Genomic DNA, 18390 nt, shown 5'->3' with positions numbered 1-18390 from the left:
AACAACCTGAACCGGACAGGAAAACTTGTTTACTAGGCCACAGTACAAACGAAATGAATACTAGGAAGTGGTCCGTGCATCTACAGATCTAGAGGAAATTACAGCCTATATTGTGTGTTGAGCTTGCTACTGATCACTCTGACAGGCAAATGATTCGGGAGCAGCCCAGGGCTGTCCCCAGACAGTGTGGACTGGAGTCTCAGCCTGAGGCCTATCTGGTACCCTCATTTTTCACAGTAAGGAGAGGTCACTCCAGAAAGTCATGCTGTTTTCTTTTTGTAAGCTCTGACATGAAGCAAACTTCCTAGGAAGGTGTATATTTAGGGTTATAAAAAATAATCTGTAAGACACAAAACATCCAGTTAAAAGTTATTTATTCAAAAATATTTTCTACTAATTCTTTTTTTTTTTTTTTTTGAGACAGGGTCTCTCTCTGGCTGTCCTGGTACTCAATCTGTAGACCAGGATGGCCATCAACTCAAGAGATCCTCCTGCCTCTGCCTCTGAAGATCTGGGATTAAAGGTGATCACCACCAGGCCCAGCGTTTTCTACTAATTTCTGATTCTATATCAAATTAAGACAGGGAATGATGTTACACAGAGTAACTGCTCAGAACCCCTATACAGAATACAATCACCTCATTATCTATACAGTGGCAAATTCAAGTCATTTACTTCACAAAAGACTCATCATTGGTATATAGTACTCCATAACAAAATATTTTATAAAGTTTATCTTCATATTTCAGTTAGGAGTTAGCTAGTATAAAATGATATTGGTTTAAAAAGCATCTAAACAATGACTTAATTGATTTTCTCCCAAATTTTAAGGACATAATTATCCAAAGTCTCTTTACTGCCCTTAAGTTAAGGACCACTTGAGGGCTGGGGGCTTAGTCAGTGATAAGAGTGCTCGCCTTACAGGAGCAAGGCTCTGAGTGCCACACCCAGCACCTGAGACTCTAATGCATTTTCAGTGGCTAAAATCTGCTGGAGATGTGACACATTTCCTACAGGTTCTCACATTCAAACTAACATACAGAATAGAGGCATGGAAAAATGGCTTTTGAGGCCAGGTGTGATGTTAAATATCTTAAAACCCAGCAATCAGGAAACTGAGGCAGGTAGACCTCTGTGAGCTCCAGGCCAGGGGCTACTTAGAACCTGTCTCAAAAAAGAAAGAAAGAAAAAAAGGCTTTTGGAAGCACATATATTCAAGGGAAACCCTTCAGTATTCTTAGCACTAAATCCACTGGAGAAACAGTTTCTCTTATTCTTTTTTCTCAAGAGCTAGGGATAAACCCAAGACTGTTCGTACCAGCCAGGTGTGCAGCTGCTCAGCCAACCCCAGCTCTGGTCCTCTTGATAGTTTAAGAAGTCAGTCTTTTCTCAACAGTTTCCTGGTAAGCAATAAACCGTCTCAAATTCATCTTCACATTGTCGAGAACACACAGCTGATCTGGACTGTATTTGCCCCTCCCTTCTTTCCGTATCTGGTGAGAAAGAGTCAGAGATAATGAAAACATATCACCTAATTTGTTATCTATTAGTAATTCACTTAAGTAAAGTAACTATCTTATAAACAAGACGTTTCAAAGAATATAGTCAAAGTTTTCCTCCAGATTAAACAGAATATGGAACATGAAAAGAGGAAAATGAAAATGGGGCCTTTTTTTCATCTTACATTTCTACTGAGACAGGATCCCTCAATCAAACACACAGCTTGCTGAGCTGGCTCGCCTCACTAGCCAGCTTGTTCTTGGGATCATCTGCCTCTACCTCTTGAAGCTGAGATTCCACTTAGCATTTAGTGGGTAAATGTTGATCTATAATCTTCACTCCTGGTTTTCGCACTTGCATGGTGAGTCCTCTAACCACTGAACTGTCTCTCCAACTTGAATACACACATTAGAATTATAGTTACAAGTCATTTGCACATCTTTAATCCCAATATTCAGTGATAGAGGCAGATGAATCTTTGTGAGTTTGAGGCCAGCCTGATCTATCTACATGGTGAGTTCCAGGACAGCAGGGTTACATAGAGAAACCCTGTCTCAAACAAACAAACAAACAAACAAACAAACAAACCAACCAACCAACCAGCCAAGAAAGAAAGAAAAGAAAAAAAAAAGAAAAACACCAAAGGAGGGAAAAAAAGTTCTAGAGATAAGAACCATGAATAAAAAGATTAAAGTTTATGGAAATCAAATCATAGCCCACCCCTAATCTTTTTTTTAAAAAGATATTTTTATCTTTAATTAAAAATGATTTAATTTTATTTGCATGAACACTTTGCTTACATGTGCGTCTGTGTACCATATGAATGCCTGGTGCCCACAGAGGTCAGGATAGGACAATGGCTCCCCTGAAACTGGAGTTCAGATGGTGGTGAGCCATCATGTGGGTACTGAGAGTTGAAGCTGGACCTCTACAAAAGCAGCACATGCTCTAAACCACTGACCATCTCTCCAGCCCTTTATCTCATGTGTATGGATGGATGTTTGCTTGCATGCATGTCTGTGAACCACATACCTGCAGTACCCACAAAGGTCAGAAGAAGGCGCCTGATCCCATGGAAGTGGAGTTAAGTTGTAAGTAGCCATGTGTGAGCTGAGAATGCAGCCCAAGTCCTCTGAAAGAGCAGCCATGCTCTTAACAGTGACCACCTCTCCAGCCCTCACTTCTAGTCTTAAGATTTCCTCCAGAATGGGCTGGTGGGGCCCCTACTGGTATCTCTACTAAGTTTCTGATCTAGAGGTCAGGAGCTGGGGGCTAAGAATTCACATTCTGCCACACTATAATAAATGAGATTAACTCAGAATTTAAAAAAAAGAAAAAAAAATCCACATTCTGAACAAGACAACAGGTGATGCTTTGGGTACTGAAAGGGGAGGGGAGAGGTGGGGAGGGGAGGGGAGGGGAGGGGAGGGGAGAGCACTTTTGAGAAGTGTGGCTTTAGACAAACTCTCTACTCCACTACATGGAGCTGTATTCAAATGCACCTTGAAGCTTCTAATGCCTCCTTTGTACAGAAGTGTATCTGTCTGCATCTGACATGAATGGCTTTGTTTTAATTGTCAGTCATGTGCAGTCACTTGTCACAGTTACTTGTCAAGCATCTATCAGGTCCTGGATTCCATTTCCAGTAATGTAAACCAAGACCAAAATAAAAACCTCAAACCGCACACTACAGGCTGGCCTCTGGCTACTGAGAAAGCTCACTATGGCTCTCTACTGTTCAGAAAAACGAAACTGTGGCAGGGAGACACAGTGCTGCAGCAATGCATGCTCAACAGGAAAACCAGCCCCATCAACGGCCACCAGTGCTGCAGGCTGCTCTCCCAGTTCAGTTTCCACAAAGCTTTCAAAGCACTACTTCTGCAGAGTTTTGTTCTTACTCTATTTTTTGGTGTTGAGGATTAAACCCAGAGTCTCACAAATGCTAAACACATACTCTACTATGAGCCACATTTCCAACCCCCATTCATTTATCTTTTGAGATAGGATCTTATTGTGCACCCAGGCTGGCCTGGGACTCATGATTCACCTCCAAGTTCTGGGATTAGAGGTTGGCACCACCACATCCATCTGGAAGGTTTGATCACTCTGCCTAATCCGCTTTGCTGGCAGCTGTGGAAAACGTAGTAAACTTCGTTCTCCTTATCTTAAAGGCTCCTTCTGCAGAAATCTAAGGCTTTTTATGAACAATATAGAAACCACGCACTGGTATAAAAATATGTCTTAAATAGTATTAAGCAAAAACATAAGAAAATGTGGTTATGTTAAGCTATTTTTGGGGGGGATAAGAGAGGAAGAAATCCTAGGTACATTTGTCTCTGCTTAAAGCAACACCACTCAATGGGGCTGTGGAAATGGCTCAGAGAGTGAAGAGCACTGGTTGCTCTTCCAGAGATCCTGGGTTTGATTCCTAGCACTGATCTGGTAGCTCAGAGCCATCTTTAAGTCCAGTGCTGGGGGATCTGACACCATCTTTTGGCTTTCATGGGCACTCACATACCCACTGTACAGACATATGAACAGGCAAAAATGTCCATATAAAAATAAATGTATCTCAAAGGAAAAAAACTGAATTTATTTTAGGGGTGCTGGGGATATAGCTCAGGGGTAGAGTGACTGCCTAGTACATGTGACCCCCTAAAAGGAAGGACGAACAGACAGATGGATAGAAGAAAGGAAAGGAAAACAACCAACCCTCTAAAATGGAAAGGCAAGTTTGTTCCTAAAATTCCTAGGCAATGGCATAACAAGGGTAGAGCACACACATACAACACAGTTGTGTTCAACTTCCAGCACCAATCAATCAATCAATCAATCAATAAAAACAAAGCTCTTGGTTGCTCTCATTGAGCTAATACAATAGCTGCTACGTTCCCCAGACCGAGCACCTGAAGACGCCTTCTTTCCCCAAGTTAAAAATACCCACAACAAAGCTAACACATAAAGCACATTATAGCATATATAAGAAGATAGAAAGCGTAGGAAAGAGCTCTGAAGGCATTTCTATATAACACAGCTCTGTTAACGCCATGAGGAACTTGTCAATGTGCCACTCCGGCTCCATCCAATTACTGAAATCCAGCGCCATTCCGAGGAACTGTGACAGCCAACAAGCTTTTCACTGAGTGCTATGGACGGAGTCCTGGGCTCACTGAACTAAACAGGAATCACTCACACGCCCTCCAAGCTGCATGGCCCTCCTTCCCAGAGCTGCTGGGACCTGGGCATTTATAAAGAAAGTAATGCAAACCTTCATTTTGAAGACTGGCTGGAATTCTTTCAAAGCTGCTAACAATTTAATTTGAACTGAAGCCTTTTCAGCTTCTTCACCATCTGCAAAAACATCAAAGAGGGCATCCAAAGCCTCTCCTGCTACCACAAGGGAAGGGTCTTTGGTGGCGACTTCCAGCAGAAAGCACCCAATGGTCTACAAAAAGTAAACAGAGGATAATGAAGGTCAGGCTCCAAAATGATTGATGGTAACTGTGCCGATGGCTCCCGTGTTCTGCTCCATACAAAGATACCAGGAAAGAAGGGAAACCTTTAAAGGTCTGAAGATGTTACACACTGCTACAAACATGCCAAGCATAATATGATCAAGATAAACTAAATATGCTATAGTTTATATCACCAAATCAAGCGAACTGAGGTCTATAAATGATATGAACATTTGATTTTGGAAATTAGTGAAGTTTTCCTTCTGGCTTCTCGTTTGTAACAATAATCACTACCACCCTCAATCCCAGAACTCAGGAGGAGAGGCAGGCAGAGCTCTGTGAGGCCAGCCTAGTCTACAGAGTAAGTTCCAGGGCAATCACATAGTGAGACTGTCTTAAAAAACCAAGAAAGAAACAAAACAACAAATCATAAGATTAAAGTGACACTCTCGAACTTCTGATGCTCCTGCTTCTACCTCCCATGTGCTGGGAATATGGAAAAGTGCCACCAAGCCTGGCCTCTGTGTACTTTTAACATATGTTCTTTTCCCTCCACAATTAGTTACCTTATGATGAGAACATTCCCAATCTGCAAAGGCCTCTTCCAGAATAGTCTGGTTATAGTGTGACTGTTCTGTGGGGGTGGGACATGTAACTTGTTATGGGGGTGGGGGATGAAGATTGTCAGAATATGGGGTCCAAAGTCCACCAGTATTGTGCGAGTCAGTTTAACCTTTCTGGGCTCTAATTTTCTCCTTGTAACGTAAGCAGTGCAGATGACCTCCATGACAGTGTTAGGCTTAACATCCTAGAGTGTACTGTGAAGCATGCATCCCATATGCAAAGTGGTCTTATTAAAAAGGGTGGACCATGGGGGAGCGTAGGTACAGCTGGAGGGAGGACGTGGGAGAGTAAAATTAAGAAGCATTGTATACACAGACAAATGTCCAGAAAATTAGAAAGAATGAAACCAAAGGCATTGGAGCTAACTTCTCGTTTGCAGGAAGGGCAGTGGACAGGGGAACGGGACTAAGCAGCAAGATACAGTCTATGCAACTGTTCGAGGAGGTGCAGAGGAGCAGGGGGAACTAAGGTAAAAGGTTTTTTAGCAAGAGAGATGAAGACCTCAAGAAATACATAGCTTAGGGGCTTCACTTGCAAAAAAACCTCTAAGGATTATCTTCCAGACAGTTGGAAAGCAGTGAATATGAGACAGGTATTAGACTGTTAGCTGTACACTGCATAAGAATGGCAGTTACATGGAGAAACTGTCTCTATTTGTAACAGAGCCATATTGAACCAACAGGGGCTCCCTCCTCTCAGATGACTATCGCTTCTGTCAGGCTGACAGGAAACTAGCCAGGACAGCCAGTATGCTGCGGAGACTCCTGGAGTGAGGACATGCCAGGCTGCTGATAGAATGACGTAAGGTTGCTATGTGGTGTTTCTCAGAATGGATCTTATCTGATCTAGCAGAATAAAACACACAAACATTTAACAGCACAGCAAAGCCAAAAGTCACCTTTAAAAATTCCGTATTTGGACTTACCCTGAAGACAAATTTATTTGTAAGAGAAATACATCAGGAGAAAAGTTAAATAGAAATGAGGCTCACCTTTTCAAGTACTTATTAAAGCCAAAGGGCACTTTCTAATAACTTCATTAGCAATTTCTTTATACAATTTGTTCTTATCATGAATTCTTTCCCATTTCTACTTAACTGAGCATTTAGGTTATAAACAAATTGTTTACCTTCAGAGTTTCAAGTGTTCCATCTTCTTTGGCTAGGACACTGCCAGTGATCCCCAAAATACTGACCACATTCACTCTAACCCCGATGCTACTACTATGAATGGCTTCTCTGCATAGTGTCATCAGCTGCTCAGGTGTCATACACTGTTGAGAAAAGAAATATTTGCAGGCATTTATTTCCTTATCTTATGTATATATGAGTGTTCATGTGTGTGGGTTGTGTAACAGTTTTCTCTGAGATTGAAACATTCCATCTTACAGGCAAGCTCTTTAAACAGGAAGGTTTAAACACTTGAAATCGCTTTAGAAAGTCCCTGAATCTGATCAAATTCACTAGACCCCTCTCTGCCAGAGTAAAAGCGGAGCATCCCTCTCAGATACAAGGAAGGCAAGCTGCAAAGACAATACACAGGCAAGCTGAGAGGGAAAGATTCTCAGGGGAGAAAAGCTGCCAAGACTCTTGGACTAGTCCAGTGCCTAGAAGAAGCAGGAACCAGCTGAGCTGCCAGGAGGAGGTTTAGACCAACTGAGTCACTTGGAAAGGACACTGGTCAACCTACTGAGCTGCAGACTGCATGTGTGCCAGGTGCTGGGTGGGCTTTGGTGATGCAGCTGTTTTCTGTTCCTGTAAGTAACCCCTCACTCATATTCCTGTGAATAATCAATAATTTCACTGGTTCACCAAGTTAGACTTTGTTGGTAAACATACTTTGGTTTGTCATCAGATCTGTGTCTGAGCTGAGTAGACTTGGGTGTTGCATCTCCTCAGGAAAAGTTTTGTGACACAACAGTGGGCATCTATGTGCAGGTGTTCGTGCACCTGTGTGTAATGTATGAAGGTCCAAGGCTGATGTTGAGGCCTTCCTGGATTATACTCTACCTTAGTCATTGAGGCCAGCATTTTCAGTTGAACCCAGAGCTTGCCAGTGCAGCTACTGAGACTAGTTTGCTCCAGGTATGCCATCTCCACCTTCAGAGCACTAGAGTTACAGGCAGCCCACCCACCCACACAGTGTTTAGATGGAGTCCAGAGATCGAGACTCGAACAAGCACAGGGGAGGGAAGAACTGAGGGCTCCTACAGAGGGTCCATGTCCAGAGAATAGGTACCAACCGGAAGGAGTTCCTATTATATGCATCAATTTTTGAATCAAAAAGAATAACTAGGCTGGTGTGGTAGTCAAGACCACAGGCTACAAATAGTGCCAGCACTTAGGATGGGCAGTAGAATCAGTTCAAGGCCAGCCTGGGCTATATAATGGAACCTTATCTCAAAATAAATGGGTATAAAACCCTGAGCTCAGGAGACTAAAAGAAAGCATGTGTGAAGCATGGGTTCAGTCTCAGCAACAAACAGATAAACAAAACGAGGAGCAGGGAAAAGAAAATGGAGAGGGAGAGAGCAGTGCACGTTGTATTTAGAGATTGCCAGGGTATTCTATTCACTAATGGGATAAAGGGTCACACACATTTACTTTTAAGAAAGCCCATCAGGAAAACGTCAAATGAGTACGTAATACATAGTTTTATTAAAGCCAAGGGCACATTCTAAAAACGTCATTAGTAATTTCTTTATATAATAGCTTATCATGTATTCCTTTCCATTTATATTTATTTACTTATAGGACATTATCTTTAAAATTTTGACACAAACTATGCCAAATTTACTAAATGGCCAATGAGATGATGTCTTATTACAGAAGAAATCTACCTAACGGTACTGCAGAAAGACAACAAAGCTGGGCATCTCTAGTGTGCAACCTCCTCAAAGGACCTAGGCAGCCAGGATTGATCACCTGCTGCTAACATCTGTGAATGACATACTAAGACATGATCTGTGATTTAAAAACTAAAATACATACAGCAATATGAATTTTCCTTGCTGAAAAATTATGAACCCAAATCTAATTAGATGTAGGCCTTAATACAGATAGGAGATGGAGAGGATTTTTTTTTTTTTTTTTTTTTTTTGGTTTTTCAAGACAGGGTTTCTCTGTGTAGTCCTGGCTGTCCTGGAACTCACTTTGTAGACCAGGCTGGCCTCGAACTCAGAAATCCGCCTGCCTCTGCCTCCCAAGTGCTGGGGAGATGGAGAGGATTAAAAACACTATCGGACATATCATTCACATCTGACTACTGAGAACAATAACAGATTCCTTCATGAATAATTGGTGCAAGGGAAGGAAGCTGGGTAAGGAAACCATGACAGATTAAGAGCCACAAGATAGGAATATACAAAAATTACCTTACATGGATAAAATGTATAGTATATAAAATCACATCTCTATAAGTTTTAAAAAACTTATCAAACTTGCTTAAATAATAACTTAATGTTTAAAATTACATTCTTATTATGATGTATGCACTTGGAAATATGCCGTGGCACATATGTGTGGAGATTAGTGAACAACTCTGGAGCCAGGTCTCTCCTTCCTCTTTTACGTAGGTACTCAGGGATGCAGGCTTGCCAGAAGTACATTTACTCACTGAGCCATCCTGTCAGCCCTTCTTTTGTTTTTTTAAAGATATTGTCTTATAGATAGATACATAGACAGACAGACAGACAGACAGACAGACATTGTAGTACATGTGAGAGCAGAGACAGGTAGATCTCTGTAATTTTGAGGTCAGCCTGGTCTACCCACCAAGTTCTAGGACAGCCAGGGCTACATAATAGAGACCCTGTCTCAAAAAGAAAAAAGAAAGAAAGAAAAGAGCTAAGAGGGTCTAAAAAAATGGCACAGCAGTTAAGAGGTCTGTGCTCTTGCAGAAGACCCGGCACCCACATGACAGCTTACAACTATCTGCAACTCCAGTTCTAGGAAATCTGACACCCTCACAAGACATACAGGCAAAACACCAATGCATGTAAAACAAAAATAAGTAATTTTTAAAAATATTTATTTATTTTATGTATATGAGTACACTGTAGCTCTCTTCAGACACAACACAAGAGGGCATCAGATCCCATTACAGATGGTTGTGAGCCACCATGTGGTTGCTGGGAATTGAACTCGGGGTCTCTGGAAGAGCAGTCAGAGCTCTTAATCACTGGGCCATCTCTCCACCCCCCCCATTAAATAGTTTTTTAAAAAAGCAAAAAAAAAAAAAAAAAAAAAAATAGACTCTTATCTTGTAGTCTAGGCTGACCTTGGACTCATGGTCACCTTCTGACTTCTGAATCCCCAGGGCTGTAGTTACAGGTGTGAGCTGCCACATCCAGTTTAAGATACAGAACAACAACAACAACAAAAAGACAGTGCTAAGGCAGTCTGCAGAAAATGAACCGTTTTGGTTCTGGAGTGATGATATTGGGATTTCAGCTTTTAAAAACATCAGTCTGTCAGACACACAAAATACTCCGAGAGAAGATTCAAGATGCAGGGGAAGCAGAGCATATTGATCTCACCTTTAATGGCAGCACTTGGGAGGTGGAGATGGACATTTAGGCTAGCCTGGTCTATTCACTGAGTTCTAGAATAGCCTGAGGTACATAGTGAGATCCTGTCTTTGTTTTAAAAGAAAATGGAAGTTCACAAAAATGCAGGGGAAACAAACAAAACAAGGAGGCAGAATGCTATCCCGCTGGGGACTTGACGGAGGTGCACGTGGCCTTTTGGAATCTCCTTGATAAGAAGTATCAGGTAAAACCATAAGCCACCTGCCAAGAGAGGACTCAGGAAGGTAGAGGTGAGAGTTTCTAGAATAAAGTATTCGAAGAAGACCAACAACATCTGGAGAAAATGTTTACAGCGTAAATATCAACTCAGGAGCATCAACCACACAAAGGCAGTCCCCGTGTGGGGCTGCAGCTGGGCAGAGCAACACTTTTCTACTTCAAGCACTTCCCTTGTCCTCTCACAAAGCTCCTCTGAATCTCCACATCTCTTCTAGCAGGGGCCCCCACCCTTTGGTTAACATGCTTCCAAAACACAGAATCTTTTCATGCTTCTCCCAAGAGGTTTATAATACCTTACCTGTGGAATGTTCTTGGAGGCCATTGTTTGCAAAAGGGCCCTCAAAGCACTACTTATGGCTTCTAGAAAATCAGCATGCTTAGCAAAATCTAAAACACAAAAGGTTTCCACAAAACACAAAGATGAAGTGCAAGTTTTCTCTTCTAGAAGAACTATTTTGTAGGAAAAGAAACAGTTTAAAACAAAGCATGCAAATGTTAGCTTACACTGTTACTTATTTTATCTTAGGTGGATGAATGTTTGGCCTTCCTGTATGTCTGTGCACCATGCGTGCAATGCCCAGGGAGGCCAGAAGAGGGCATTAGCTACATTAGAATGAGTTGGGTTATGTATCTCCCTGTGGGTGGGTTCTAGGAACAAGAACAGTTAGATGCTTACTAACTGAGCCATCTTGCAGAACCCCAACAAAAGCATTCTTGAAATATTTAAGCCAGATGTTTACTTAACAGTCTCTGTACACTTTGAAGTAAGTCTGAAAGAAGACTGCGGTAGGGACAGGCAGTGACTTACAGAGGCTCTGACTTAAGATGCTGGGCTTTCACTAGACTAACACTTGGCCCAGAATAAACCTGGTTTTGGGGGAGTTTCATCTCTCAGAGGTCTCCACTGCAGTGCTGGCAGACTGTGGGAGAGTCATCTTCTACACTAGTGTTCTCGTGGCCACCTCAATCTTGCTCTTCTCCTACTGCACTTTCCTATGCATGACAAACAGGACAGCAGCAATAAACAACTGAGGCAGCACAGTGATGGCAGGGACAAATGAGACCTGCCCAGATGATTGATCCATACTTTCTAAAGATGCTCAGCAGGTATGCCTAGTCTGTGCCACCTGACACCTCACCATTTACCTCCCACAAGCAGAGGCTGTTTTCTTAAACATGGGTGTGACTTTATCTTCTTCAACCACACCTACCATAGGACAGGTCATAACAAGCAATGTGACTTGCAGCTGACTCATAGGTGTGTGGTTTTTCCTCAGATTGGGAACCCAGCCAATTGTTTTGAGAAGGTTCAGGTCACGTATGAGTGCCCTGTCAGATGATTCTAGCACCAAGTGTTCACAGTAAGTGAACAAAATCTTAAATAATTCTAGCTCATGGCCTTTAAGTTTTCCAATGGAGACCCTAGTCTCCTAGAGCCCACCTCAGCGACAGTGACACTCTGCCCAGATAATCCTGTTAATGTATGCATGTAGGGAGCTCCTGTGCAGGCAGGATGGCTCCTAGAAACCCTGTTGCATACCAGGAGCAACCATCAAGACACAACCACTGAAAATACCTTCAGACATTGCCAAGTGTCCCTTGATAGAAGAGCAGCTACCCGTAATAGAGAGAATCACTGCCTAGACATTGTGGAATGGAGACAAATCACCTTCACCATTCTGCCTAAATTCCATACCCAGAGAGACTCTGAGAATAACAACAATAAGACAGGGCATCAAAGTGGTGCTCAATGTTTAAGAATTCATGGGTTGGTTCAAGAGATCCTTCCACCTCAGGCTCTAGAGAAGCAAGAACTGAAGGTACACTAATCACGCCTATTGCTTTAGTTATAAAGTTTGTGGGAGATCTGATAAATAGCACCAGATACCATGGCTTATTGCCCTGTTGTGCCTGGGACATTGTCCTATTTCTGATAGCCTCTTCTTAGGTGTTGTCTGGCAAAGGGATAAGCAGCTTCCCACAATTTCTTTCCTTCCTTCCTTCCTTCCTTCCTTCCTTTCCTTCCTTCCTTCCCTTCCTTCCCTTCCTTCCCTTCCTTCCCTTCCCTCCCTTTCCTTCCTTCCTTCCTTCCTTCCTTCCTTCCTTCCTTCCTTCCTTCCTTCCTTCCTTCCTTCCTCCTGGCAGGGTTTCTCTGTGTAGCTGATTGTCCTGGAACTCACTTTGTAGATCAGGCTGACCTTACACTGACAGTGATTCTCCAGCCTCTGCCTCCCAAGTGCTGGGATTAATGGTGTGTGCTGCCCAGCTCCACAATTTTCTTAACACAGGGTCTCCCTACAGTCCATGCTGGCCTCAAACTATCAATTCTCCTGTCTCAGCCTCACAAGCACTAAGATTTCAAAGATGCAACTCAATGCTAGGTACATAATGTAAGATATTTTATTTATTATACTGTGTGTGTGTGTGTGTGTGTGTGTGTGTGTGTGTGTGTGTGTGTACACAGAAGTACAGGTGCACATGTGCACACACCCATGGAGGTCAAAGGAGAACACGCAGAATGCTCTCTCTTTCCACGCTGGAATCCAGAGATCTCCTTGGGCCATCAGACTTTCACAGGAAGTGCTTTTTACCTGTTGAGTCATCCTATCTGCCCCCCAACAAACTTAACCAAAATTCATTTTATCTTTTGGGCTCTTCATTTTTAGATGCTATAGGTCCCAAAGAAGGGAGTTCCTGTGATTAGCACAGCACAGATAGCCGACCAGCTTTGGATCAGACACACCTTGGACAAACTCCTGCATGACATGTGACCTGTGCCAGCTCATTTTGATCCTAGCTCAAATGTTCTTGCCAGAGTCCCTTTACCTTTAACACAGCCCCTCATGCCATTCTGCCCTTATTTTTTGCAGCCACATGGTGGCTCACAACCATCTATCATGGGATCTGACGACCTCTCTTGGCACACAGATTCTACATGCAGAAAGAGCACTTATATACAGAAAATAAATAAGAACATAAGGAAAAAGAAGCACAAACTAAACAACGGTCTTACTGCAGTTTCTCCTCTATTTGCTAAAGCCTGGTGTGCACCAGAGGCTCCACAGCTGATGTGAAGGTATCACTGTTAGTATTCAGGAATCTTCATGTGCCTGGTCTACACAGTGAGCTGCAGGACAACCAAGGCTACACAAAGACACGGTCTCAAACACAAACGAAACCTCCTGAATAACACAACAGTGCCACTTGCATCCTAGGGCAACTAAGCCTCATCAATTGGAGGGAAGTCATACCCAGTACTAAAAGCCTGCCAAAACCCTCGGCTGGGGAGGCAGTGGCCCTAGGGGTGACCTGATTACTACCACACTACCAAAGTCATCTGCACAGATAAGTACAGCTCTCTCGTCTCAAAGCTTCTTTCTGCAGCAGGCAGAAACTAGCAGAGACCTACAGCTGTGCAAATGCAGAGAGTAAGTGATCCCACAGCAAAGGCTGAGGAAACATCACAGAGGAGGGAGAAGGAAAGTCTGGAAAAGCCTGAGGACCAAGAGGACTGCTGCACAGGAGTTTCTTGAGCAGGACAGGGATGCTGCTCCTACCAACTCAGCAAAATGGCTGCCGAGGGTGGGAGAACAAGTTTTCTTTCCTGTTTTGTTTGTTTTTTCAAAGATAAGACCATAATCCTACCTGGTCAGCCCCAAGTACATGCAGATGGGGCAGCAATGACCTGACTGAACCAGAGGGTTGTGTGTCTATGTTCAAGTGTGCTTGTAATAGAAATAAATATAGAAGGGGGGGGGGTCAAAAAGGGCAACAGGGGAAAGACAGGAGGAACTGGGTAGAAACAATGCAGATATAGTACACTCATGTATGAAATTCTCAAATTAATTTTTAGGAGTAAAGACTCAAATATCCTAATGAGGATTTGATACTTATGACATTAAACACACATAAGCATACGTTCGTGCACACACACACACTCACACACACACACACACCACACATCCACACACCTCTCTACTGGCACACCTTGACTGTCACTAGCAATGATAATATGTGGCTGACTGTATCTTGGAAAGGTTTCTGCAGGTTAAATATAGTAACATTCCATTTACCACATGGTTATAACAGCTCAACTTCCATTCTTAAAGTTCTGCTGTGTCCACGTAGTCTTTCACAGTAATGTCTAGATATTTACCTGGCTGAGAAAACAGAAGTTGTGACAGGTGCTGAGCAAGTGTCTGAAGAGCTGGGGCTCCCCCGAGATGGTCTGTGTCCAGGAGAGACACAAGACTCTGGAGACACGTAAGGGCTCTACACTGAATAGTGACCATTCTGCAAAGACAGGAAACAATCTAAAGCTGACGCGCTGGAACTCCAGGGCTGCTCACCGGTACTGCTGTTGTTCATTATGGCATTCTATCTTGCTTTATACTCCAAGTTAGCCTGGAGCTCACTATGAAATCTATGGTGTCTTTGAATTTGTGACCCTCTTGAATACGGCGATTAGAGTCACAAGCTTCAAGTCTGGCTCAGTGTCAAATTTTAATCTAAGCTTCAGATTCTGTCTATGAGCACCTGTAAGTTCAAGGAGATCTGAGGCGGTCACAAAGAACACCGTGAGCTGCTCATCTGCCAGTCACAGTGCCAAGCACAGCAGGGCTTTGAGCACAACTCATCTGAGTCGTGAGCCTCTCTATTCAGCCTTACACAGGAACTCCTTACTTTTATTTTCCTATTTTTATTTATAGTTTGCTGTTCTGGGGACTGATCCCATGGCACCACACATGACAGACAAGCACTCTGCTCCACAGGTTGCTCAGGCAGAGCATGAACTTGCGACCGTCCTGCCTCACTTCCGCCTTGGGCAGCTGAGATTACAGACTTCCAGCCCAGGTCTGCTTTCCTCCTTTCTTCAGTAGCTTCCTTAAGCTTCTATTACCACTAGATGTGTATCCCTAAACAGTTTAGTGTCACCTAGCTGTGCGGTTTGTGAAGAGCCAACGTGTACACTCTGTGTCTTAGTCACTCGGGCATCACAGGAAGTTCTGCTGTGCTGTGGGCGGTTCCAGCTCAGATGCTCTCTACTGCTTGCTGAATGGCAACTTCTTACACATCTGACTATGATGGACATCACATCAAAGTTCTTTCCAAGTTGGGGCAACTATGTCCCACACTGCCATGAATATTCACTCTCACACCAGTATCCCAGCACATAAGGAATACAAACGTCTGCAGGTTACATATCAAGGCAGGTGTTGGGAGCATTTTTTATTTTATTTTATTTTTTTTCAAGATAGGGTTTCTCTGTGTAGCCCTGGCTGTCCTGGAACTCACTCTGTAGACCAGGTTGGCCTCGAACTTAGAAATCCGCCTGCCTCTATCTCCCAAGTGCTGGGATTAAAGGCGTGTACCACCACTGCCCGGCCTTTGGGAACATTTTCTATTCAATATTTCAACATTTCACATAATGACAAAATGATAAATGTGTCTGAAAATCCAAAGTTCCTTACTTCTTAATCAAAGGTTTCCAAGTAGGGTGCTTAGAGCACATGTCGACTGCTACACTGTTTGGGGAAGATGTTTTCTCAAAAACCTAGGTTTGAAGGGAAAACAGGAAAAAGAAAATGGAGGTCATCTTAAACAGGATTGCTCTATAAAAGTCAGACTTGTTATTTATAAGTTCAGATGGTCAGGACAGAATTACATGTTTGTCAATTCTGCTTCATACCCAAGCGGCCAGCCCCTGCGGTGGTGAACAGTTCACACCAGCCATGCCCACACCCCAACCAGAGACCAGGATGAAACGACTTACCTTCTCTGGAATGAGGCAGTTGGTAAGGGCCGAGTGAATCTCATGGGACAGGCACAATGGGGACATCAGCTGCCCACTGCACTCACTGAAGGAGTTTTCCATAAAGACTTCGCTTTCATCACTACTAGAAAGCTCTTCCCACTCATCATCTGACGGATCTGAGGAGAGGGCAAACCAGATGTAACTGGGGTATCAAAGAAACTGCCATGGAGGCTGCTCCTGGTGTGGGGGTGGGAGCTGGGGTGGGGAAATGGCCAGTGTAAGCTGGGAGCAAACCTTCACTGCAACACATGTTGACAATAACTTCCAGAGCGGTCTGCTGAGCTGTCAGCAACGCCATGGTCTCTCTTAGCTCCTTGTCAGTAGGCTAAAAAAAAAAAAAAAAAAAAAAAAAAAAAAAAATCAAGTATTTTTTGTATTCGTTTCCTTGATTAGAGTCTACAGGACAATTTCTGCACTTGGAATAGAGTAGACAAAGGCTAGAATATGTGGACGAAAAGCTCCAGGAACGCAAATCAGTGCCGTGATTTCCTCTTGGTCCACTAGAGCAAATCTGTGTTAACTGTGTTCTATCTATCACAGGGCTGCAGAGTTGTAAAGAACAGGTATCTACCTTGAATCTTGACCGGATGTGTTACGAAGTAGCTCAGCATAGTAAGATTAAATAAAAGTTTGTTTCAGACACTGGATGCTTAAGCACATATTTCAGCCATCTTCTTGGAAAGATACATTCACCATATACTTCTGGTCAGGCATGAGGGGCACATACCTATTCCAGCACTTAAGTGGCAGTCAGGAAAATTATCTCAAGTTTGAGGCCAGTCTGGTCTACGGAGTAAGTTTCAGGCCAGCCTGGGCTATATACCTACAAACACTATTAACAAGCCTTAAATTAAGCCTTTAATTAGTGCTTGACAAAGAGCAGACAGCCTTGATTTCTCGTTTTCTATGAAAAATAAAATATAAAGTAACTTTTAAAATTGGGGAAAAAAAAAGATTGGAGGGAAAAAAAAGCTGAGCATGGTGGTGCATATCTCTAATCCCAGAACTCGGGAGGCAGGTGGATTTCTGTGAGTTCCAGGGCAGCCTGGTCTACAGACTGAGTTCCAGGACAGCCTGAGCTATATAGAGACTCAGTCCTAAAAACCAAAATAGAAAATAACAACAAAAAAGATTGGGGTAAAAAAAAAAAAAGGCTACAGAGATGGCTCAGTGTCGAGAAGCCCCACTGCTCCTGCAGAGGACAGTTTGGTTTTTAGCACACATTAGAGCTGACACCTCCTGTAACTCCAGCTCTGAGAAAACCCCATGCTCTTTTCTGACCTCCATGGCCACCCCCACCCATTTGCACATGAACACACACAAATTAAACTTAAGAAGAAAAGACAGAAAAAGACATTTTTCTTTAAAGACATTAATTTTAACAACTAACATTTCTTAAAATGAACAATATAAATATAAACTTATAAAACCGAATTCTTAAATTGCCTGTAAAAACACAATTAGCCACGCTGATATCCTAGAGTGAGGGGAATAAGCTTTAAAATACATGTACTTTATTGTTTGTTTACAAATTCTCGTTGCCTTTTTAATGATTAAGTAAAATATAGTAGATCACTAAGTGGATCTACTATAATTGCCCAAGCACCATAGACATGAATATTTCAGACTACACTCAGTCATCAATACCTGCAGGTTCTGTATTCATGGAGTTAACAAACATACATTGTTTTTCTTCCTTCTTAAAAGCTCTTACTATATTGTAGTGGCAGGGGAAGGAAGAACTCAAATTTCAGGGCTCAACCTTCCAGTCTCAGCCTAAGTATCCGGGACACAGATATAACCCACTATGAGCGGACAACCAAACCAAGATCACAAATACCTGGGGAAAACTCTATCTGTCCTTGACAGTATTCCATAAGTAATGTAATGTGTGTGTGTGTGTGTGTGTGTGTGTGTGTGTGTAGTGGTATGAAGGCAGGGGGTGTAACTCAGTGGTGGAGTATTTGCCAAGAATGTACAAAGCCCCAGCTCTTACCCTCAGCATTAAAGTAAGTTAGCAAAACAAAACCCCTTCTTATCCAACACTACTATAGTTGTTAAGAATTCAAAGATGGCTCCAGGCATAGAATGGTAGAATGCTTGCCTATCATGTACAAAGCTCGTGTATGATATTCAATATTGTACAACCTGGGCATGGTGTAGCACATGTCTATAATTATGGCACTTGAG

General features: G+C 42.8%; 1 protein-coding gene across 2 annotated transcripts in view; it reads right to left on the bottom strand.

Moving 5' to 3' along the window:
• Positions 1 to 357: 357 nt before the first annotated feature.
• The window catches only part of Heatr3 (HEAT repeat containing 3), a 37407-nt gene continuing 19374 nt past the window's right edge, over positions 358 to 18390 (bottom strand). Inside the window, exons 8-15 of one of the 2 annotated variants that reach the window (XM_034522694.2) lie at positions 16435 to 16525; positions 16159 to 16316; positions 15857 to 15939; positions 14542 to 14678; positions 10684 to 10772; positions 6708 to 6851; positions 4769 to 4945; positions 358 to 1493 (exon numbers count right to left, since the gene is read on the bottom strand). In XM_034522694.2, the coding sequence (XP_034378585.1) occupies positions 1371 to 1493; positions 4769 to 4945; positions 6708 to 6851; positions 10684 to 10772; positions 14542 to 14678; positions 15857 to 15939; positions 16159 to 16316; positions 16435 to 16525 (1002 nt within the window). In that variant the 3' untranslated portion in view covers positions 358 to 1370. The remainder of the gene's footprint in view (positions 1494 to 4768; positions 4946 to 6707; positions 6852 to 10683; positions 10773 to 14541; positions 14679 to 15856; positions 15940 to 16158; positions 16317 to 16434; positions 16526 to 18390) is intronic. The other variant, XM_034522695.2, reaches the window with a different exon arrangement.

Source organism: Arvicanthis niloticus, chromosome 18 (assembly GCF_011762505.2).
Source record: "Arvicanthis niloticus isolate mArvNil1 chromosome 18, mArvNil1.pat.X, whole genome shotgun sequence".
Taxonomy (NCBI): Eukaryota; Metazoa; Chordata; class Mammalia; order Rodentia; family Muridae; genus Arvicanthis; species Arvicanthis niloticus.
Note: the sequence above shows the minus strand (reverse complement) of the source record. Positions and strands in the feature narration are given on the sequence as shown.